At 47.5% G+C, this 23603-nt stretch overlaps 1 protein-coding gene across 2 annotated transcripts in view; it reads left to right on the top strand.

The window, feature by feature from the left end:
• Positions 1–255: 255 nt before the first annotated feature.
• The window catches only part of LOC109919110 (ultra-long-chain fatty acid omega-hydroxylase), a 45542-nt gene continuing 22194 nt past the window's right edge, over positions 256–23603 (top strand). Inside the window, exons 1-5 of one of the 2 annotated variants that reach the window (XM_048617878.1) lie at positions 256–634; positions 11617–11827; positions 17249–17393; positions 21941–21994; positions 23340–23467. In XM_048617878.1, the coding sequence (XP_048473835.1) occupies positions 11618–11827; positions 17249–17393; positions 21941–21994; positions 23340–23467 (537 nt within the window). In that variant the 5' untranslated portion in view covers positions 256–634; position 11617. Of the gene's footprint in view, positions 635–11616; positions 11828–13458; positions 13604–17248; positions 17394–21940; positions 21995–23339; positions 23468–23603 lie in introns of both variants that reach the window. The other variant, XM_048617877.1, reaches the window with a different exon arrangement.

Raw genomic sequence — 23603 nt, 5'->3', positions numbered from 1 at the left:
CGGCTTTCCAATTGGTATTCCTGGCGGATCTCCCAGATCAATTCCAGGCGGATTCCCAATGGGATCCTTTGGGATCTCCGGCGGATTCCCGACGATTTTCCATTTCCTATCGTACACAGCTCCGCCCCGCCTGCCCGTCTCCTATTGGATAGCTCACTGACAGACAGCTTTATGGGCCAATAGCAGCCGCTGATGATCCAGTAGGCGGGGCCCTCGGCCTTCGGTTATCCAATGGGAACCGGGGGGCGGGTTTAATATAATTGTGGCTCCGGCGAGGGATCTCGTCCCGGAGGAGATTGCGATCCAGTCCCGGAGCCGGAACGGATCAGGATCCAGTCCCGGAGCAGATTGTGATCCAGTCCCGGAGCAGATCGGGATCAAGATCCGCAGATTGCGATCTAGTCCCGGAGCAGATCAGGATCCATTTGCGGAGCTTGATCGGATTAGGATCCAGTCCGGGAGGCGGAGCTGATCGCGATCCGGAGGAGGAGGTGATCGGGTTCTCGTCTCGGGGTACGTCGGGTTCTAGCCCCGGAGCCGGAGCAGATCGGGATCCAGTCTCGGAACCGGAGCCGATCGAGATCCAGTCCCGCAGCCGGAGCTGATCGGAATCCAGTCCCGGAGCGGGACCCAGGTGAGCCAGTAGATCTGGGTTGATATCCACCCTGCCCCGGAACTGTGTCCGAACAGGACTGATCTAAAATAAACACCGAAACAGCTGGAAAAACTCAGCAGGTTCTAGGACCATCCGAGAGTCCGGAGGAAGGGTCACCGGACCCGAAACTTTAACTCTGTTTTCTCCTTCACAGATGCTGCCAGACCTGCTGAGCTTTTCCAGCAACTTTGTTTTTGTTTTGGGAGCTTCTGGACGGAGAAAATGTTTTGGTCCAACCCCACACGGATCGCGATCCAAATTCAGATCCAGATCCGCATCCAGATCCCCGGGCTGAACCAGGTACAGGTCCAATTCCAGGTACACATACCTATCTGAACCCAGGTACAGATCCTGGTCCAGGTATGGATCCGGATGCAGGTATAGGTCGATCCACGTACAGATCCTGATCGAGGTACAGATACAGACCCAGGTCTGGTGCAGGAGCTGCGCTCAGTGTAAGGAGCACCTAAACCCACCTTGTGGAGCTGCCCTGGACCCAGTATCCCTGCTGGAATCTGTCCCTGACTTTCTGCTGACATTTGCCCTGTGGCTCTCTCTAACTCTGTCTCTTCAATCTCTGGGAATAAATTGCTATTTGCTTCTGTTCCTGATTTACAGCATCCGCAGTTCTTTCAGTTTTTAATAAACCGCTACTTGTTTGATGGGGCGGCACAGTGGCTCAGTGGTTAACACTACTACCTCACAGTACCAGGCACCATAATTCACTGTGTGCCTGGGTGGGTTTTCTCTCACAGTCCAGAGATGGATGGATGGCTAGGTGGTGGAGGTACACAGCAGGCCAGGCAGCATCAGAGGAGCAGGAAAGTTGACTGGTAGTTTGGATTTTACCAGTTTCAAAATCTCCCCAACCCCGGGCCTCATCCCATGACCAACCCTCCCTCCCATCCCCGCCTCCTTAACCTGACACAACCTGTCCGTCTACATTCCCACCTACCGTTACTCCCACCTCACTGACCAATCCTCACCAGTCCCTACCTGCACTCACCTATCACCATCCCATCTACCTTCCCCAGGCCCACCCTTCCTCTCCCTATTTATTTCTGAGCCCCCTTTCCACTCCCCTAGTTCTGAAGAAGGGTCCGACCCAGAACGTCAGCTTTCCTGCTCCTCTGATGCAGTCTGGCCTGCTGTGTTCATCTCGCTCTACACGGTGTTATCTCTGACTCCAGTATCGGCAGTTCTCACTATCTCTGGATCGTTAGGTGGGTTGGCTATGCTAAATTATCCTTGGTGTTCAGAGATGTGTAGGTTAGGTGAGTTAATGCAGGGTTACAGGGATAGGGTAGGGGGATGGATCAGTGTGGATCTGTTGGACTAAATGGCCTGTTTACACACTATAGGGATTCTGTGCACTGTGCGGGGATGCATCTCTGGGTCTGTGCTGTGGAGCAGTCCCTCATTCTGTGACCAAAGCCAGTGTAATGCTATCCAGACAGCCATGGAACAAAGTGAGTGAAATTGACTGAGAAATGGGAAGCAGAGAGTCTTAGTGAAATTTATCAGAAGACAGCGATGTTCCCGGGGAGCCAGTACTAGTAGTCCTGTTTTTGTTAAATCTCTATGACTACGTTATACAGTATATCCAGTTGGGTGCACAGGGTACAATATCAAAATGTCCATAAGTCACAAAAAGGTAGCATCCCAAATTCAGCAGATAATATGGAATGTAAACGGAATGTTGGTCTTTATTTTAAAGGGAATGGAGCACAGAAACAAGGAATTCTTGCTAAAACAATACAAGTCACCAGTCAGAACACAGCTGGAATACTGTGATCAGTTTTGGGTCCCTTATCTAAGGAAAGATATCCTGGCATTGGAGGCAGTCCAGAGAAGGTTCTCTGAGTATGGAGGGCCGGCCTTATGAGGAGAGATTGAGTAGATTGGGCTTGTAGTTGTTAGAATATAGAAGATTGAGAGGTGATCTTATTGAAACAAAGAAGATTCTTAGAGGACTTGACAGGCTGGATGCAGAGAGGTTGTTTCCCCTAGTGGGAGTAGCTAGGACCAGAGGGGCATCATTTCAAATAAGGGGTCACCCATTTGGGACAGAGATGAGGAGGAATTTCTTCTCTCAGGGAGTAGTGAATCTGTGCAGTTCTTTACCCCAGAGAGTTGTCAAGTCTGGATTATTTGGTATATTCAAGGCTGATATTTTCAATCAGTAAAGGAATGAGCATTTATGTGGAAAAAGCAGGAACGTGGATCTCAGGTTTATTGTTGAAGCATAGGGCAGACTTTGTTCGCTGAATGGCCTACTTCTGCTCCTTTTCTTGTGAACAAAATCAGAAATCGCACGACACCAGGTTATAGTCCAACAGATTTATTTGACATCGCAAGCTTTCGGCGCGCTGCTTCTTCATCAGGTGAAACTTTCTTGGGACTGAGAGGTGCCAGCGAAACAACAAATGTAAGAGTCTAGTGCGTGAATGAATGTAAGGACATTCCTGGCTGTTAGTTTAATGTCCACTCTGGGTATAGGTTTAGAAACAAGTGAGCATCCTGCTGGAAGAAAAGAGATATGTTGGTGAAGCATGTTGTCAGGCATTCATCAGGACAGAGTTACAAGAATGTCAAATCACAATGGAAACCATAATAAAAAGTGGGTTAGCAAGTGAACTCTGATTGGTAGATGCATTGCCATGGATAACATGCCAGGGAGCAGTTAATTGACAGTTTTTGGCTTAAATTCAACCAGGCAGCTGAACTATGATTGAATTGGCTGTGCCACGGGGAAAGAGAGAGGATCTGTGATTGGTTGGTCCTCAGTTGTTCGTTGGAAAGAGCCAATGTTCTGTTCATTCTGTGTGTAAAAGGATACCAAGCTGTGTGTGAATGAGATTATAGCAGGCTTGGATAAAGTCAGTAAAAACAAGGCCATTCCCATTGGCTGCTGGTACAATGAACGGGGGGGTGGGGGGGAAGGAAATGGGAATCACCTGAAACCCGTGGTCCATGTGGGAAAGTTGGAAGTGGAGATGAGCAAGGATTTCTAAAGAAGATTGGAAATAAACTCTCTGGGCTATAGAGATAGACTTGGGGAATGGGACAGACTAGACTGTTCTCAATGGGCTGAATGGCCTTCTCCTGCACTGTAATGACTGTGACTGTGAGACCTCATAGACAGAATGGTGAAATTGAATGGAAAAGTCTGTGATTTGAAATGGGAAGAACGAGAAGATGTGATACCAAATAGAGGATGCAATTCTACAGAGGTGAGAGGCAGGGGAGGTGGAGCAGGAGCAGAGAGACCTCTGTGTCCAAACTTGTAGGTGGCAGGAAAGTGGGTGAGAGTGCACACAGAGTACTGAACTGTATGAATCAGAGTAAAGGAAATACAAAGATAAAGACATCACAGTGATTTTTTTTTATCCCCCTCTGGTTTGTGTTCATGTGTAGAGTGCTGTGTACAGCACTGGGCACTCCCATTTACCACAATAGTGACCCAGATGGTTGAAGTGGCCGACCCTCCATGATGGGGATAGAATGGAGATTTTGGTGCTGATCTCCCCTGGGAAGAGAAGCTGGAGAGGAGAAACGATCGATTTGTTCAAAATCCTGAGGGATCTGCACAGAGTGGTTAGAGGAGGGTGGCCTCTTCCCATTGGCAGAAGGACTGAGAACCAAGGAGATACTGATTTAAAGATGATGGGATACACTGCCTGGGAGTATGGTGGTACAACTGTGACTTTCCAAAGGCAATCGGAATCTCCCTGAAATAATTTGGCAGGGCCATGGTGAAAGGAGTAGGTGTGGAGCTGGTTAAGTTGCTCTTACATGGAACTGGGGTGGATGTGATGGGGCAACCTTCCTGTGTTCCGAACCATTTTTTGGAGAGTTTAAACCCTTCACACCCACAATGTCTACCAAACAAATTAAGGAGGCCAGAGGGCATGGATTTAAAATGATATGCAAATGAAGCGAGGGTGATTTGAATAAAAATTTTTTTTTCACACTGTGAGTAGTTAGGGATATGGAATGTACTGCCTGGAAATGTGATAGAGGCAGGTTCAATTAATTGAGACATCCAATTGGATGGTTGTTTGGATAGTAATGTTCTGCAATGGTGTGGGGGAGAAAACATTTAGCATTTCCTTACCATGTGTATCGAGCTGTGGGTGTAGCTCTGTGATGGCTGCTGAATCGTCTTGAGCAAATAAGGAACTGCACACACTCTATTTTAAAATTGTATTTAAGAGAATGAGGAAGTGTGTGACCTAGTTGCTATAGTGCTGCTAACCCTTTAGCTGACTGAAGCTTAGCCGCTGTGAGACTGCAGTGACTGTGTCCCTTGATTCTGTGTCTAAGCCCTATTGCCTCATTCTCCTCTGGCCTGTATTGCACTCCTTATTTTGTCAATCCTCCCAATTCTCACTGGACTCTGTCCCGGCTCTCCATTACAGTGTTTGAGAAAAATTCTTTCATGAGATGTGGGACATTTCCCATCCCTTAACTGCTCTGGAGAAGTGGGTAGTGAGCTACCTTCAAGCTGCAGTCCTAGGGATGCCATTAGGGAGGGAATTCCTGGATTCTGACCCTGCAAAAGTGAAGGAATGGTGATAGATTTCCAAGTCAGGATGCTGAGTGGCTTGAAGGGGAACTTGCAGGTGATGGTGTTCCCATGTATCTGCTTCCCTTGTCTTTCCAAATGGGAGTGGTCATGGGTTTGGAGGGTACTGTTGGAGGGGAATCTTGATCTTAATGATGACTGGTTGGGCAGCACAGTGGCTCAGTGGTTAGCACTGTTGCCTCACACCACTGGGGACCCGGGTTCAATTCCACCCTCGGGTGACTGTCTGTGTGGAGTTTGCATGTTCTCCCCGTGTCTGTGTGGGTTTCCTTTGGGTGCTCCGTTTTCCTTCATCCTGTCAAATATCAGCTGCTGCCGAAGCCCCTTGTTCATGTCTTTGTTGCTTCTATTGATTTGACCATTGGAATACAATCCAGTTCTGTACAGGATATTACCATAGAAACAGAGTATTTGACAACAGGAGTAGGCCATTCTGCCCTTTGAGCCTGCTCCCCCATTCAGTTTGATCATGGCTGATCATCCATCTCATTCCCTGTTCCCCTTCACTCCCCATACATTTTGATCCCTTTAGCACTCCTTCTTGAAAACATTCAATGTTTTGGCCTCAACTTGCTCTCTGTTAGTGAGTTCCACAGGCTCACCACTTCCCCTCATCTCAGTCCTAAATGGTCTATCCGGTATCGTTAGATTGTGAGCCCTGGTTTTGACTCCCTGGTCATGGGAATAATTTTTCCTGCATTTAATCTGTCGAGGCATGTTCAAATTTTATGGGATTCTGTTATCTCCCTTCGTTGTAGACATACAGCACGGAAACAGACCTTTGGTCCAATTAGTCCATGACGACATATGCCCAAACTAAACTAGTTGGTACATATCCCTCCAAACAGTTCTTATTCATGTACTCATCTAAATGTCTTTTAAATGTTCTCCACTTCCTCCTAGCAGTTAATTCCACACACGAACCATTTATAAACAGTAATGAATATAGTCCTCAACAATCCACTCTCTCCAGCAAACCTCTGATACCTGTTCCCTCACTCAGACCAAGGCCCATTCATCCATCACCTCTGTAGTCACTGACCTGCCCTGTCTTCTGCTCCATCCGTGCCTCCATTTTAATATTCTCACCCTGCTTACAAAACCTGCACACGGAAAGTAAAACATTGTTTCTTGCGGAATTCCCAAACAGAGTCTGGAAATGTGGGAAATGTTCAGCGGGACAGATGGGAGACTGGCATGCCGATCTCCCGGCCTGGTGTGGCGGTCTTTCGGCCCAGTGTGGCCTCAGCGTGGACTTCCAAAGCGATTCCAGAGTAAGCTCGAGGTGAAGCCCAGTGGTCTGGAGTAAAGGCCTGGCGTGGACTGTAGGCCAGGTGCCAGTGCAGGCTGGATTGGAATGACTGTCGTTCTGAATGTTTTATTTCTCTATTCTATAATTTATTCCTATGATCTGTAATGCTGGCCTTTTCATTTCTTTATTTTTGTAATTTTATTTCCCTAAGAACTTGTACTGAAGGATCTGTACCTAGGTACCTTGTACCAAAGATGGTGCTCTAAGTGGCCACTTGTAAACTTTTCACTGTACTCAATTGAGTATGTGTGAGAATAAAGTTAATTTAATTCATTTCAATTCAGAGTTCGCATTTCATCGGAATATTCTCCCTCCATAACTGTTTCCTGACCTGCTGAGTATTTCCAGAACTTTCTTTTCATATCCCACCAATGCCCCCCACTATTGCCTTGCCCCTCCTTAGCTCTACTGCCTCTTCTTCCACCACCACAGCCGAGCGAGAAATCTGTCCGTCTCTAATCCTGTAATCTCCTCAGGTTTAGCAAGAACTGCAGATGCTGGAGTCAGAGATAACAAAGTGTGGAGCTGGAGGAACTCTGAAGAAGGGTCCGAACCCGAAACGTAAGCTTTCCTGCTCCTCCGGTGCTGCCTGGCCTGCTGTGTTCCTCCAGCTCCACACCTTGTTATCTCATCTCCTCAGATTTGGTCACCCAACCATCACTGTCATGTGTCCTCCGCTTCCTGAGGCCTAATCCCTGGAATTCCCACCCTCTCTCTCCATCTCTTCAAAACCTCTTTGAAACCCTACCTCTTTGATCAAGCCCTTGGTCACCTGCTCCAATGAAATGTATGTTACTTAGTGTCAGATTTGCTAACTGCAGTTCCTGTGTATTAGCCTGGGATAGTTCACTGATGCTGTGTACAAAGGTGTGACTTTAATTCCCAGTGAGCGTGGCTGCTATGGTGATGGGATAAATGGGATATTTTCAGGTCCCTGCGCTGTGACTGCTGGGTGCTGCAGGGATCAGTACCTGGTGCCTCAGCTATTTAGAATCTCTATTAGTGCCTTAGACAGAGAGAGACAGAGGTTATTACATTTAATAATCAAAGCAGAAATCGCTGGGGAAACTCAGCAGGTCTTTGGAGAGAGAGAAACTGAGTTAACATTTCAAGCCCTGTATGACTCTACTTCAGATCTGAAAGGGGCTGGAAATTGACAATCTTTGTTGAATAAGTGCGGAAGAGATAGTCATAGAGTTATACAGCACAGAAACAGACCCTTCAGTCCAACTTGTCCATGCTGACCAGATATCCTAAACTGATCTAGTCACATTTGCCAGCATTTGGCCCATATCCTTGTCCCTCCAGCTTGCTTTGGGATTCATTGTAACACAAAATCATTTTGCTGTTGTATTGAAAGGCGAAGCAGACTCAGTAGGCCAAAAGGCCTACTCCTGCTCTGATTTCTTACGTTCCTGTATTTTGCTGTGAAAGAAGGTGGATGTTTCATCAGTAGTTTTTCCTGTAAATTTGGGTGACATACTTCCTGCTAACAGCAAAGCTTGCTGCCACATCAGCTTGTGGCTCATCAGAAATTTCCATTGGCCATCACTGGATCTCACAATGGCTACTTAGTGCAGATTGAGGCCATTCAGCCTGGCTTGTTTGTGCTAGCTCTCTGAATAAACATCTTAGCAACCTCCCCCATCGCTGTCTCTGTAAATCCCCTTCCGTCTGGAGACTTACCCACTTGTCTGTGAATGGAATCTCCCTCCTTCGGACTGTCAGGTGGTAAATTCCAGACTCTAACCACCCACCATAGAAAGATGGCAGGGCATCTTCATCGAGGTGTGCCACCCTTTAGCCAATGGCACTGGTTTCTCTCTCTTTTCCACTCCACCCACGTGGCTGAGTGGTCAGAGAAATGAAAGCCCATGGAGTACAGGGGAATGTAGCTGGGAAGCAGAACCTGTGCAGGCACAATGGGCTGAATGGCCTCTTTCTGCACTACAACAGTTCAGTGATTTTGGAGTGAGTAGGATCCCAGCCCGACTCAATGACAGGAAACAAAAGGTGGATGTTGCCGGGGCTAGAAAACTGGAGCCAAGAAGAGAGATTGGATGATCTAGGGTTGTTTTCCTCACATCAGAAGAGGTCAAAGAGTGGTTTAATCAAGGTGTCCAAAATAATGAGGGGGTTCGATGGACTGGACAGGGGTGGCATGGTGGCTCAGTGGTTAGCACTGCTGCCTTACAGTGCTAGGGACCCGGGTTCGATTCCACCCTCGGGTGACAGTCTGTGTGGAGTTTGCACATTCTCCCCGGGTCTGTGCGGGTTTCCTCCGGGTGCTCCAGTTTCCTCCCACTGTCCAAAGATGTGCAGGTTAGGTGAATTGGCTATGCTAAATAGCCCATAGTGTTCAGGGATGTGTAGATTAGGTGGGTTACAGGGGGATGGGTCTGGATGGGATGATCTGAGAGTCGGTGTAGACTTGTTGGGCTGAAGGGCCTGTTTCCACACTGTAGGGATTCTATGATTCTATTCTATGGCCTAGTGGAGAGCTGAATTACCAGGGCAGACAGATTGAAGGTGATTGGTAGAAGGATTAGAGGGGGGATGTGAGGAAAAATGTTTGCACCCAGAGAGTGGTGGGTGTCTGCAATTCACTGCCCAGTTCTGGTGGTTGAGGCAGAATCCCACAACTCATTTAAAAGGATCCTGTCTCCACACCTGAAGCACTGGAGCCTGCAAGGCCACAGGTCGAGGAGAGTGAGATTAGAATGGGTGGCTAGTTTATTCAACTGCAGCTGCAATGGGCTGAATGGTCTTTTTCTGTGCTATGTTTCTGTATGGGTCAATCCTTCTCTGTCCAGACCCCTCCCAATCTTGAACACCTCTATCAAATCCCTCTTTCTTTCATTGTGGGTGCTCGGACCTTCCCATTAGCTTAGGCCAGATCGCGAGGTTTCTTGAAACACTTTATTATAAGACCACAAATTAAAGGAGCAGAATCAGGCCATTCAGCCCGACGAGTCTGCTCTGCCATTCGATCATGGCTGATATGTTTCCCAACCCCATTCTCCTGCCTTCTACCCTTGATCTACTTATTAATCAAGAACCTATCTATCTCTGTCTTAAAGATACTCAATGACATGTGGCAGATGGAGTTTAATTCAAATAAAGATGACATGCTGCATTTTGGAAAGGCAAATCAAGGCAGGACTTATACACTTAATGGTAAGGTCCTGGGGAATGTTGCTGAACAAAGAGACCTTGGAGTGCAGGTTCATAGTTCCTTGAAAGTGGAGTTCAGGTAGATAGGATAGTGAAGAAGACATTTAGTATGCTTGCATTGAGTATAGGAATTGGGAGGTCATGTTGCAGCTGTACAGGACATTGGTTAGGCCACTCTTGGAGTACTGTGTGCAATTCTGGTCTCCCTGCTATAGGAAGGATGTTGTGAAACTTGAAAGGGTTCAGAAAAGACTTGCAAGGACGTTGCTGGGAGGGTTGAGCTATAGGGAGAGGCCAAATAGGCTACGGCTATGTTCCCTGGAGCATCGGAGGCTGAGGGGTGACCTTATAGAGGTTTATAAAATCATGAGGGGCATGGATAGTGTGAATAGCCAAGATCTTTTCCCTGGGGTGGGTCAGTCCAAAACTAGAGGGCTTAGGTTTAAGGTGAGAGGGGAAAGATATAGAAGGGACCTGAGGGGCAACTTCTTTCACCCAGAAGGTGGTGTGTGTATGGAATGAGCTGCCAGAGGAAGTGGTGGAGGCTGGTACAATTATAACATTTAAAAGGCACCTGGATGGGTGCATGAATAGGAAGGGTTTAGAGGGATATGGGCCAAATGCTGGCAAATGGGACTAGATTTATTTCGGATATCTGCTCGGCATGGATGGGTTGGACTGAAATGTCTGTTTCCTGCTGTATGACTCTATGACTTGGCCTCCACAGCCCTTTGTGGCAGTGAGTTCCACAGATTCACCACACTCTGGCTGAAAAATATTCCTCCTCATCTCAGTTCTAAATGATATTGATGGTTTGACAGCAACAGAGCTCTATGTTCCAACCTTCTAGCAGAGTCCTGACCCCACAAACACCATTACCTCCGCCTTAAAACTATTTAAAGATTCTGTATTACTGTGTTTTGAGGTAGGGAATATTCTAAAGTCTCACAACCCTCTCGGGTGAGGGGTGGGGTAAAATAATTCTTCTTCATCTCAAATGGGTGCCCCCTTATTTTTAAACTGTAACCTCCAGTTCTAGATTCTCCCATGAGAGAAAACACCATTTCCATATTGACCTGATCAAGTCCCCTCAGGATCTTATATGTTTCAATTAAGTCACCTCTGACTGTTCTAAACTCCACAGGATACAGGTTCAGCCTGCCTACCCTTTTCTCATAACGCAATCTTCTCATTCCAGGGATTAGCCTGGTAAACCTTCTCTGAACTGCTTCCGATGCGTTAATATTCTTCTGTAAATATGGTGACCTGTACCTACACAGTGATCCCGATGTGGTCTCACCAGTTCTTTGTATACCTGAAGCATAACATCTCTCCTCCTGCATTCATAACACAATATTCTGTTAGCGTTCCTGATTACTTGCTGTGCCTGCGCACTAATCTTCTGTGATTCCTGCACTGGGATACTCAGATCCCTCTGTATGCCAGAGCTCTACAATCTCTCACCGTTCAGATAGCATACCTCAGTTTTATTGTCTCTGCCTAAGTGGACAATTTGACACTTTTCCCACATTATAGTCCATTGGCCAGATCTTTATTCACTCACTTGACCCATCGAGATCCCTTTGTAGGCCCTTCAGGTCCTCCTCACATCTCGCTTTCCTAATATCTTTGCGGTAACAGCAAATTTAGCTCCAGGACCTTTGATCCTTTCATCTGAGTAATTTATATAAATTGTAAAGAGGTGGGCACTGATCCCTGTGGCACACCATCCTACCTTTGGGTCCCCTCTGCAGGGTCCATCTTGCCACCATGAGGTGGATTGAATCCTGACTGCCGTCTCTCTCCTGCTCCTGCGATATGTTGTAAACGTTTTGCCGGAATAAATGGTTTCTTAGTGCTGATTTTCCTGTTTTCTTTTCCTGACAGGATGTTGCCACTGCTGGACCAGGTGGCCCTGGGCCGAGGCTCTATCCGGGCCTACCTGTGGTGCTTCGTCATTGCCCTGGTCTTGACTGCCATTGTCAAGGGCGCACTCCATGCCTTCGACCTGCTGAGGCATTTCCGGGACAACACCAGGAGGCTGAGGTGTTTTGAAAGCCCCCCAAGAAGGAGCTGGCTGATGGGGCACCTGGGAATGGTAGGATCCCTAGAAAGCAGAGTGGGAAGCCCCCTTGTCGGGAGGTGGGAGACCGACAGATTGTTTTGACTCCCACCTCACAGGCCCCTGTCACGTGACCATGGCTTCAGCATCTCCCGCGGCAACCCAACACAAATTCGGGCAGGAGATTAAGCGGGCCCTAAACTGGCAGCCCCATGTCTCCAAGTCTGAGTCTTCCCAGGATCCTGGGATTGCGCCGGCGCTCACTGGGAAGGCAATGGGGAAAATTGAGGTTGTTCTAAAATACAATGGAAAGTGGAGGGGCGTGGGATAACCAACCCAGAAAACTATCCATGGGCGGTTGGGGAGGTATAGGGTGGAGAAAGGGGGCACTTCCCCTCAGTCTAGCCCCTGTCCACCATCCCTCAACCTGACCCTGATTATGGTTACCTGTTGGGGTGGCGGGGGGAAGAAACAGTGAGGAAGTGGATATGTGACAGCAACTGGGGCAGCCATGATCTTACTGACGAGAAGAACATGTTAGAAGGGCTGAATGGCCTGCTCCTGTTCCTGAGTCCCATGGTTCTGACACGGCAGAGGTGGCATCCATGAGCACCCCTCGAACTGACATAGAATCAGAGAAAATTGGAGCAAGAGTAGGCCATTCGGCCCATCAATCCCACTCCACCATTCAATATGATCATCCAACTCAGTACCTTGTTACTGCCATCGCCCCATACCCCTTTGATCCCTTTAGCCCCAAAAACAATATGTAACTCCTTCTTGAAAACATTCAATGTTTTGGCCATAACAGTTTTCTGTGGTAGTGAATTCCACAGGCTCACCATCCTCTGGTTGAAGAAACTTCCCCTCATCTCAGTCCTAGATGGCCCACTCTGTATCCTTAAACTGTGACCCCCTGCTTCTGGACTTCTTGGACGTCGGGAATGTCCTTCCTGTGTTTACCCTGTCTAGTCCTGTGGGAATTTTATAGGTTTCTGTGAGATCCCCCCTCCACCTCATTCTTCTAAACCCCACTCAATACAGCCCTGACTGATCCAGTCTCTCTTCTTTCGTCAGTCCCAGGAATCAACACGGAAACATGGAAATCAAATGCTGGAAACCAGTGAGTGGGAGGTTCTGATTGAGAAGACAGAAGGCTTACATCCAGCATTGAGAAAGATATTACCCCCTCCACCACCACCACTATCCTCCCAATCTGTGCTGGTGAACTGTGGGGGGCAGCATATTGTCGAGACAATTTGTTGTCACCCTGAAGTTTGGCCTTGCATTTCACTCCTTGTAAATTGCAGTTTGTATCTTTGCAGTTAAAGAATTTCATTGCAATGCGAAGGTGTGAGGGTAAGGGGAGGGGTTCAGTTGTGCAAATCTGTTACTGCTCCTGGATCCATCGCTGTGTGTGTCTCTGGTTTGTCTCTGTGGGTGTCTTTTCCTGAAATCAAACCACTCAGATGCGTCATGGAGCAGGTGGGATTTGAACCGGGGCCTCCTGGCTCAGGGGTAGGGATGCTACCACCCTGCCAGAGGAGCTCCCTGCCTCCCTGGTTCAATGGAGCTTTGTTTGTGGACTAACTTCCTGCTTCATTCTGTGTTTGCTGTGGCTTTGTGTAATAATGGTGCTCTCTGTTTGTACACCCCAATGCGATTAGATCAACCCTGACGAGGAAGGAATGAGAAAGATGGCAGAGTTGGTTTCAACGTTCCCACACACCATGAAGACATGGCTTGGACCGGCAATACCCCTCATCTTGCTGTTCCACCCCAGTTACATTAAACCTGTCCTGTTGGCATCAGGTATTCAGTTGAAGTCCGCGCTGTTGAGTATTTGAGTAAGTTGCTGGGGATAGGTTCTGGACCACCTCAATCCTTCAGGGGCACAGACCGTACTTCATCATGTCTGTGACTGTCAGAATGGGATCCAGTCCGACAGCGAGATGAATGAGAGGGGCAGACCGGCCGAGACAGACAAATGGGACAGGCAAGTGGCAGTGTAGAGAGAGGCCATTCATCCCATTGATCCTGTGCTGTTGCAATCCACACCAAAGGGAGTGGATGCTGTTCCTGATCCAAGAATCATGGGTGTCTCACGACTCTGATTCTTGCTGTGACCCCGATGGGGGAGGGTGTAGGTTACATTGTGTGGGTCATCCGGTTTTCATGGGAATGGCAGTTGTTTCTCATAAACATGGATTTCAGTGACATGCCCATGTGGTACACAATGGACAGCAGGTCAGAGGTCACACTGTGCGCTCTTTCAACAAGCTGCTAAACATTTCTGACATTACTAACAGCCGGATCCTCCCGGAATGTGCCTGTCCTTGGATGTTTACACAGGGACTTATTGAGACTTGATGGTGTGGCCTTCATGTGTTGGATAGTGAGACAGTGTGAAAACAGCTCTACAGAGACTGTGCCAGCTGCTGACGGACTGAAACTGGGCAAATAGGCTCTGCCCCAGAGTCTCGGTAACTGCCCAAACTTTACAGAAGCAGCCATTCAGTTCAGCGAGTCCACACCAACCCCCCCCCCCCCCCCCTCCAAAGAGCATCCCACCCCCTACCCAATCCCTGTAACCCTGCATTTCCCATGGCTAACCCACCCACATCCCTGCACACTACGGGCAATTTAACATGGCCGATCCACCCTAACCTGCACATCTTTGGACTGTGGGAGGAAACCAGAGCACCCACGCAGACATGAAGAGAATGTGCAAACTCCACACAGATAGTCACCTGAGGCTGGAATTGAACCCGGGTCCCTGGTACTGTGAGGCAGCAGGGCTAACCACTGAACCACCATGCCACCCTTCTTCTTGCCAACAATGTCTTCAGGCTGCCCTCACACAAAATGGTTGCCATCCTGAAGACGCTGAGGTGTGTCCAGGATCAGTGATGAGACACACTCCCCTCAAAAACAGTTTTATCTTTACTTGAGGCACCTGCTTTCCCTTTGAACCGAAATCAGACCAGCAACTTTGACTATTAAATGTGAATCAGGACCGACCTAGGGCAGGTAGATAAAGCAACTTGACCCCGGTCCCTGCTCAGTCTGTGAGGGGTTTATCTGTTTGAATTTGGCTGTGGAGAAGCTGATTCAGGGAAGAAACTTTCTCCGTCTATGTATGCTATTTAATTTCAGGGCTGGGTCAGTGACTGCAGGTGTGTCTCTGTCGTCTTTGAAAGTTTAAAGTTTGTTTTAAAGAGAAAAAGATGGCTGCTTGGATAGCTTGGTCTCTCTGGTATATCTGTTGGTGTACTCACTTCTCCGCTATTGGCAGTGTCATTCCCATGACCCTTCTCTCTCTGTTAACTCTTTGTCTGGTCTGTTGTCCTTTCCTGGTTGGGCAGTGTTAGCTGCTGGGAGTCCAATGGATGGGAATATTGCTAATAGTGACCTTTGTAACAGTGCCCAGGGGTCAACCATCATGAGTCACAACACCACGTTTTCAATTTTTGGTTCAAAACAATTCAAACAACTTCTCACGAGTCTCTCTGTCTCTTTTCAATTGCTCTGTGCCTCTTCACTCTCTTTTCTTGTGTTCCTTTCTTTTCTATCCCCTTCTTTCTCACTACCTCTCCCATTGTCTGAATCTAATTCCTCTCTTTCTCTTCCTCCCTCACTCCCTGACTCATCTCCCTCTCTGCCTATCCTACAGGTCACCCAGGATCTCGTGTTTGCTGTTTACAAGGTTGAGGTGTTTGACGTTTTGTCAATAGACAATTTTCAGAAGCTTCTCACCATTTATTCTAAACACAGGATACAGGAGGCTGAACATATCCCTGCCATCCCTTTGCTACAGTAATTGAAAACTTAATCCTGTATCCCATTCTCTGCTCATTACCCTGTATCAAGGCCAATCTCCCCAGAGCCTTGTGTCAATCCCACACTAATCTCACTGTCCCGCTCTCTCTCCTCATAGCCCTGCATCAATCCCACATTAATCCTACTGCCCCACTCTCTCCCCATAGCCCTGTATCAATCCCACACTAATCCCACTGCCCCGCGCTCTCCCCATAGCCCTGTATTAATCCCACTGCCCCGTTCTCTCCCCATAGCCCTGTATCAATCCCAAAACCAATCCCATTACAAGCATACATTTGCTGACTAAACAGTCACCATTTCAGTATGTATATATTTAATAAGGGTTGATGGATTTGTCGAATTAACCAGTGCAGACATGCTGTGACATCTGTGGAGCAGGTGGGACTTGAACACACACTTTCTGGCTCAGAGGTAGGATCACTACCACGATACCACAGGAGCCCTTAAAATAGGGTTTGACCTAAAGCCCTAACTAATACCTGTCCAATACCTAAATTAATCATAATTAACATAATTAATTCACCCCCACCCCTCCATTTGCAGATACTCTCGCTATCTTTGTGTGCGTCTCTCTCTTTCTCTCTCTCTCCGTCCTTCCATTCTGCCTTTTGGAGGCTCTCTCACTCTGTCATTTGCTTTTTCTTCATCCAACTCTTTTGTTTCCTCTCTGTCACCGTTGTTCTCTCTCCCTTTATCTGCTTCTCTTCAGTCTGTCTTGTTCTCTCACTATCTCTCTTGATCTTTTTCTCTCTTGTTCTCTCTATCTCTCTCTCTGTCTCTCTTGTTCCCTTTCTATCCATATCTCTTGTTCTCTCTCTGTCTGTCTCTTTTCGTTCTTTCTCTGTCTGTCTCTCATGTTCTCTCTGTCTCTCTCTTTCTCTCTATCTGTCTCTCTTGATTTCTATCCCTCTCTCTCTTTCTCTCTCTCTCTCCCTTCCCTTCTCTGTCACTGTAAGTGACACCCCCCCGCCCCCAACCAAACACTTGGCTATATTGGAGGGTAACTATTTAATACTGCGGCTCTATGAACCGAATCATTTGCTTGTGTGAAAATAATTACAAACAGAAGGATCACTGCATGAGTTGGGGAAAAAAAATTGCACAATTTTGGAATTATACGACCAGCTTCAGCCTGAACTTTGAATCAATTTCCCTAGGCTTGACAAAGACCTCTGAGCACTGCCTCCTAACTTGGGTGCATTTCCCCTGCTCTGGGACACCTTGTGAATAAATGTGCTGCTGATTTCCCTGCTGTGTAAATGATGCCTTGTTTAATGGTCCCAGAGGAGCCTGGAAGAAGGTTTGTTGTGAAATCCGTGGTTTGGCAGGTTATTTAATCCCAATCTTCTCCTTAATAACTTCACACATTCACCAAATCCCTTTTCTGAACTTGGTAAAGCATGTGCTATCCAATTGTTTTTTGAATTGCGAAGATTGATTGATAAAGGGGGTGGTCTTAATCATTTTTTTGTTGCATCCTGCACAAATCAGGATTGTCGCTTGGGCCTGAACTGATTGAGATTTGATGATGGTTTATGGGGATTCAGGTTTGATTGTCATTTTTCCTATCATTCTCTGGTTAATTTCTTGCCTCCCACCTGATCTTTATCTCATTAGATCCGCAGTACAGAGGAGGGTCTTAACCTGGTTAATGACATCGTCAAACGCTATGTATACTGCTCCCTTACGTGGTTCGGACCCATCTACCCAATTGTGAGGCTTTTCCATCCGGCATATGTCAAGTGTGTCCTTTTGGCATCAGGTAGAGGAGCTTCCAACCTGAAACATTGAGATCAGCCAATTGTTATCAGTTCGAAAAATATCCTCGGTTTGGTGAACTCTGGTTACTCCTGTTAGGGATCTAGGGGAGCTCCCCTTGGAACGGGAATTGGGGAAGCATTTCTTAAGAGTGAGAGCGAAGGGAGAGCTCTTTAAACGGGCTGGAACAGGACAGGGGGCTGAATGGCCTCTGCCTGACTCTTGCTGCTTAGCACCAGCCTGTTGACCATGAGCTCATCGGTCCCTCAATTGACAAACGTCAACTCTGTCAGACATTGCTGACCTTTTCAGTTCACCAAGTGTTTACGAAATGAAGCAAGTCATTTTGTTTTTTATTTTGGATTCACAGGGATTCTGGTTTGCAAGGAAACTCGGACTAGGCCAGGATGAGATGTGGAAGAGTTTAGGGAAATTTTGGACCCAGTGTCAAGTTGTCTATTTCAATCACTTCATCAGAGAGGGGGCTGTTTTATCCTGCTCTGTCACCATGCCTTACATCTCCCTGCCCTCTCTCAGCCCAAGAGGAAAATCAATCTACCCGCTGGTCTATTTGTTATCCTTTCTTAGGCTGTGGATAACACTGCCTGGGCCCAGCATTTATTGCCTGTCCCTAGGTGGCCTTGAGAAGGTGGTAGTGAGCTGCCTTCTTGACCCGTAGGGAGGGCAATCCATTCCTTCTAGTCTTTGTGGTGGTTTTGAGTGGTTTGCTTGGCCATTTGAGAGTCAACCCGATTGCTGTGGATCTGGAGTCTCGTATAGGCCAGACTGGGTAAGGATGGCGGATCTCCTTCTCTGAAGGGCATTATTGAACTGTTTGGGTTCCTATGACAATCAATGATGCTTCTGTGGCCAACATTACAGGAACTAGCTATTTAATTCCACATTTATTGATTAACTGGATTTGAATTCCATCAGTTGCCGTAATGGGATTTGAACCCATGTGCCCACAGCATTAACCTGGACCTCTGGATTATAATCAGGCACACTGCCTCCTGACAATGCCCACCTTGAATTTCCATCACTAGACCTCTTGATGGTTATCCGGGTCTCCCCCTAAGAGATTGGTGAATGTTGTCACCCATTGCAGTGACAAGCCAATGGGTCAGACTCCAAAAGAACTGCTCAACTGCAACTGGATAAAGTTGTGTTCTAACTACCGCACAATTTGTGCTGGAAGATATCCATCCAGGTGTGGACTCTTGGTCAAGCTCATAAAATGTTTGATGATAGAAAGAGGTTCAGTGATCAACGACCAAGTGTACTTTATTGATACTCGTGGTTTAATATTTAACAGATCTGAAGCAAGAGCTGTTTGTTCTTTGACATCGATCCAAACTGAAGGGTAGAAACAGCTTTTGCGTACTCACAGCCAGATTCTGAAAAGAGAGGGCGCTACGTTGCAAACAGTACAGGAATGCTGGACTGATGAACTTCCTTCTGCAGTCTGTGATTAAAAGAGTATGGGTTCGAGATGCCATAATTTCAAACAGAAAGTAGGGAGGACCTTTTCTAAAGCTGTACAAGGCACTAGTTGGACCACAGCTGGAATACTGTGAACAGTTTTGGCCCCTTATCTAAGGACAGATATACTGGTACTGGAGGCAGTCAAAAGAAGGTTCACTAGATTTATCCAGAGTATGGAGCGGTTTTCTTGTAAGAAGTGATTGAGTCTATAGGATACATACTGTGAGGGGGATAGTTTATAGACTACGCACAGTGAGAGTTGGTTAATCTATAGGGTACACACTGAGGGGGATCGTCTATAGAGTACACACAGTGAGAAGGGGTTAGTCCATAGGGTACACACTGTGAGCGTGGATAAGGTACATACTGTGAGGGGGATATAGTCTTTGGTGTACAGTCTGTGAGGGGGTTAGTCTATAGGGTACACAATATAAGGGGGGTGGGATAGTTCAAAGGTTACACACTGCGGGGTGTGGGATAGTCTATAGGATACACACTGTGTGGGGGTATAGTCTATAGGGTACACAGTGGGGGTAGTGGGGTAGTCTGTAGGGTTCACACTGTGAAGGGGTTGGGATAGACAATAGGGTTCACACTATGAGGGGGGTGGGGTAGACTATATGGTACACACTGTGAGGGATCTGGGACAGTCTATAGGGCACACACCTAGAGGAAGTGGAATAGTCCAGAGGATACACACTTGAGGGGGTGAGATAGACTATGGGATACACACTGTGAGGGGGGCATAGTCTATAGGGTACACACTGTGAGGGGAGTGGGGCAGTATAAAGGTTACACACTGTGAGCGGGTGAGATAGTCTATAGGGTACACATTGTGAGGGGTGTATAGTCTTACATGGTACACACTGAGGTGGCAGGATAGCCTATAGGGTACACTGTGAATGGGTGGGATAGTCTGTACAGTACACAGTTTGAGGGGGTGCGATAGTCTATAGGGTAAACACTATGAGGGGGGTGTCTATAGGATACACAGTGTGAGGAGGGCGTGGAAATAGCCTATAGGGTACACACTGTGAAGGGGGATAGTCTATAGGGTACACACTGTGAAGGGGGATAGTCTATAGGGTACACACTCTGAGGGGGTGGGATAGTCTGTCTTTTAGTGAATGGTTGTGGCTGGATATTGTGAATATTGAGGTTGTCCTTACTCACTCCTGTTGGTTGTGCACATGTTCTGCTGGAGACAGGTACTTCCCTGTATGATTTATGGGAATCTGATGGTCATACGTTTAGGGGAGGCAATGGTCTAGTTGTTTTATCACTAGGCTGTTAACGCGGAGACTCAGGCAACATTCTGGGGACTCGGGTTTGAATCCCGTCACGGCAGATGGTGGAATTTGAATTCAATAAATGTCTGGAATTTACGAGTCTAATGATGACCATGAATGCATTGCCAAGTGTTGGGAAAAACCCATCTGGCTCACTAATGTCCTTTAGGGAAGGAAACTGCTGTCTTTACCTGGTCTGGCCTAGATGTGACTCCAGACCAACAGCGATGTGGTTGATTCTTAACTGCCCTCTGGGCAATTAGGGATGGGCAATAAATGCTGCCTGGCCATTGACACCCTCATCCCGTGAATGAATAAAGAAATTTTAAAAAGTTCTCACCCTTTGGGAATCCCCACTTGTGTAGAATGAACTTTTGTTTGAAGGTTGTAGCTTTGAAGTCTTTGGGATAACTTTAGTTGTGATTTGGTGCACTGAGCTGGGAGCATGAGACAGAGAATCACATCCAAGGTTGCCTTGACAGCAGTGAGATAAATGAGGGCTAGGCAGGAGGGAAAGGGCTGGGACCTCTAGCCTCGTAATCTCATCGGCTCCTCCAGTCTCTGGGAGATGGCAGTGATTTTGAGGAAAACAGTATTTATGTTCTGAGTCACCTTTGGCTTCGTGGAGCAAGAAGTAAGTTTGCAATTAGCCAAATTGAAAATGGCCAGCTTGGAAATTTTGTAAAGATTTGTTCGTGGCACAAGTTTTCTGGAGCTGGGCAGGGATATGGCATGATCAGAGCAGCCCTCATCCTGTTGAATGGTGGAACAGGCTCGAGGGGTCAAGTATATAATCGCTTACTTCTCCCCATTTCCAGCCCGCAGCTCCAGGTGGCTCTGTGCTGTGTTTCTCCTTTACACACCCCATACTTTATTCCTTAGATTCTGTGACCCACAGAGACAGTGAACCCTGCAGCTTTATCTCAGACTGGTATCCATGCCTCTGTACCCCACCTCACTCTCAGCACAGCTCCCTCTTAGGGAGAGGACACCGTTCTCAGGCCCTTTGGGGGTATCAGACACGGGAGCGAGTGAATTTTTTTTTGGGCATTGCTGGCTAGGTCAGCATTTATTGCCCATCCCTAATTGCCCAGAGGGTAGTTAAAAGTCAACCATGTTGCTGTGGGTCTGGAGTCACATGTAAACCAGACCAGATAAGGACAGCAGATTTCCTTCCCTAAAGGACATTAGTGAACCAGATGGTTTTTTTTTGAAACAACAATCAGACCTTTAATTTTATTGCATTCAGTCTGAATCAGTGGGATTTGAACTCAGGTCCCCAGAGTATCTGTATTAATAATCCAACAATATTACCAATAGGCCATGGCCTTCACTTGCTTTCAGAGATGAGAAAGACTGCCTGGGAAAATTTTGTATCATTTACAAATTTGAACTGTCTATAGTTTAGCTCCGTGCAAACACAGTCTATACCCGCCCTAGATAATGAGCATTTACCCTTTCTAATTATTATTTTCTATTCATTCCTGGGGTATTAGTTTAGCTAGTATTTATTGCCCTTCCCCCTAACTGCCCATCAGAAAGCGGTGGTGAGCTGCCTTCTTGAACTGCTGGTGTAGGGGCACCCAGACAGTGTTGTTAGGATTCTGACCCAGCATTCCTAAAGGAACAGTGATTATATTTCCAAGTCAGGATGGCGCACGGCATGGAGGTGAACTTAAGTAACCTGCCTCAATTTGTCTTGACGATGTAGCATTCTCCTTTTGAGTGATTGTAAAGTTTGAGTGTATAAAACCTTGTCTTCACTCCTCTGTTCCAGCTCCCATTGCCCCAAAGGACAAACTTTTCTACGGTTTCCTCAGGCCTTGGTTGGGTAAGTAGTTGCCATTTTGTGTCATCCTCTAACATTCCCGTCTTGTTCTCTCCCTCTGCCCCTCACACCCCAGTGCCCCCTTGGTAACATGAGCAGAGATGAAGCTAGCTGGAACCTTACTGGTAATTATTTTTATGGGGGTGCTGTTTTCAGGAACAGTAGGGGGAGGAGAGTTAAGTTTCTGGGTTAAAATACCTTCTGTCAGCCCTATTTTCCCCCCCGCCAACCTTCCTGCACTGATCTCCCAGTGAGAGTTCCAGTTTTGAGGAAGGGCCACTGAACCCGAAACATTACCTGTGCTTTCTCTCCACAGATGCTGCCAGACCTGCTGAGTTTCTCCGGCTCTGATGTGATTTTAGATTTCCAGCCTCTGCAGGATTTTGCTTTTGTGTTCTTGCTCTGGACTAGATTTTCGTTCTTGGGAATTCTGTACTGGTAACTGGAAGGTTCTACTGGCAGGCAAAAAGAACCCCCTGCATTTCTGTAGCACCTTTCCTGACCATTAGGATGTTGTACAGTGCTTAGAGCACAGCAAGCTCTGACAGTCAGTATGTGTACAAGGTTGGATCAGAATCTATTCTCTGTTTGAATATGGAATAATCCTGGTTAAAATATCACTCCCCCCACCCAACCCAACCCAACCCAACCCAACCCAACCCAACATAATGCTTTCTGTGTATGATGCAGTTGGGTAAGGGCAGACAGAGCCCCACTTTAACACTGCGTCTGACAAGGCTGCACCCCTTCAGTACTGCATGGGAGGGAGTCACTCAGCTCTATTGGGAGCGGGATTTGAACCCCTGGACCCGAGGCTGATGGTGGAGGGCAGTGAGGTCGAGCAGGATACTGTTAGTTGGAGCAACCCAGTTAAACAGAGCGAGACTTTCCCAGTCACCATGACCTCCTGTCAGTCCTGGGACAAGGTGAGCTTGTACTGACACGGGCAGATTCTGAGGGATTCTGGAGCACGGGGAAAGGGTGGGCATTGCAGGTCAGAAACTCACACTGATGGCTGTGTGCACGCTCACAGACCTCCCGTAAACCCTCCTGCAGACCACCCTGCAGACCCCATACAGACCCCCTCTCGCAGACCTCCCTGCAGACCCCACACAGACCCCACACGGACCCTTCCACAGACCCCACCCAGACCGTCTCCCATCGAACCCGCACAGGCCCTCCCGCAGACTCCACACAACCCTCCACAGACCCCCCCGCCCCCCGGCCACGGACCCTCCTACAGACCCTCCACAGAAACCTCCCCACTAACCCCACACAAGGTGACATTTTGTGCACCAGGTACTCCTTGTCGAAGCTGACCTCTGACCCTTTCTCTTGGCCCTACCAGGTGATGGCCTGCTGATCAGTAAAGGAGAGCGATGGGCTCGGCACAGACGCCTCCTAACACCTGCCTTTCACTTCGACATCTTAAAACCCTACGTCAAAATCTTCAACCAGTCAGCCAGCATCCTGCATGTGAGTAACACACTGAGTGTGAGCTGGCTCTGTCACTCTGGGAGGGAGTGAGTGAGGGAGGGGGTGAGTGAGTGAGGGAGGGAGTGAGTGAGTGAGGGAGGGAGTGAGTGAGTGAGGGAGGGAGGGAGTGAGTGAG

Source organism: Rhincodon typus, chromosome 38, assembly GCF_021869965.1.
Source record: "Rhincodon typus isolate 14 chromosome 38, sRhiTyp1.1, whole genome shotgun sequence".
Lineage (NCBI taxonomy): Eukaryota > Metazoa > Chordata > Chondrichthyes > Orectolobiformes > Rhincodontidae > Rhincodon > Rhincodon typus.
Note: the sequence above shows the minus strand (reverse complement) of the source record. Positions and strands in the feature narration are given on the sequence as shown.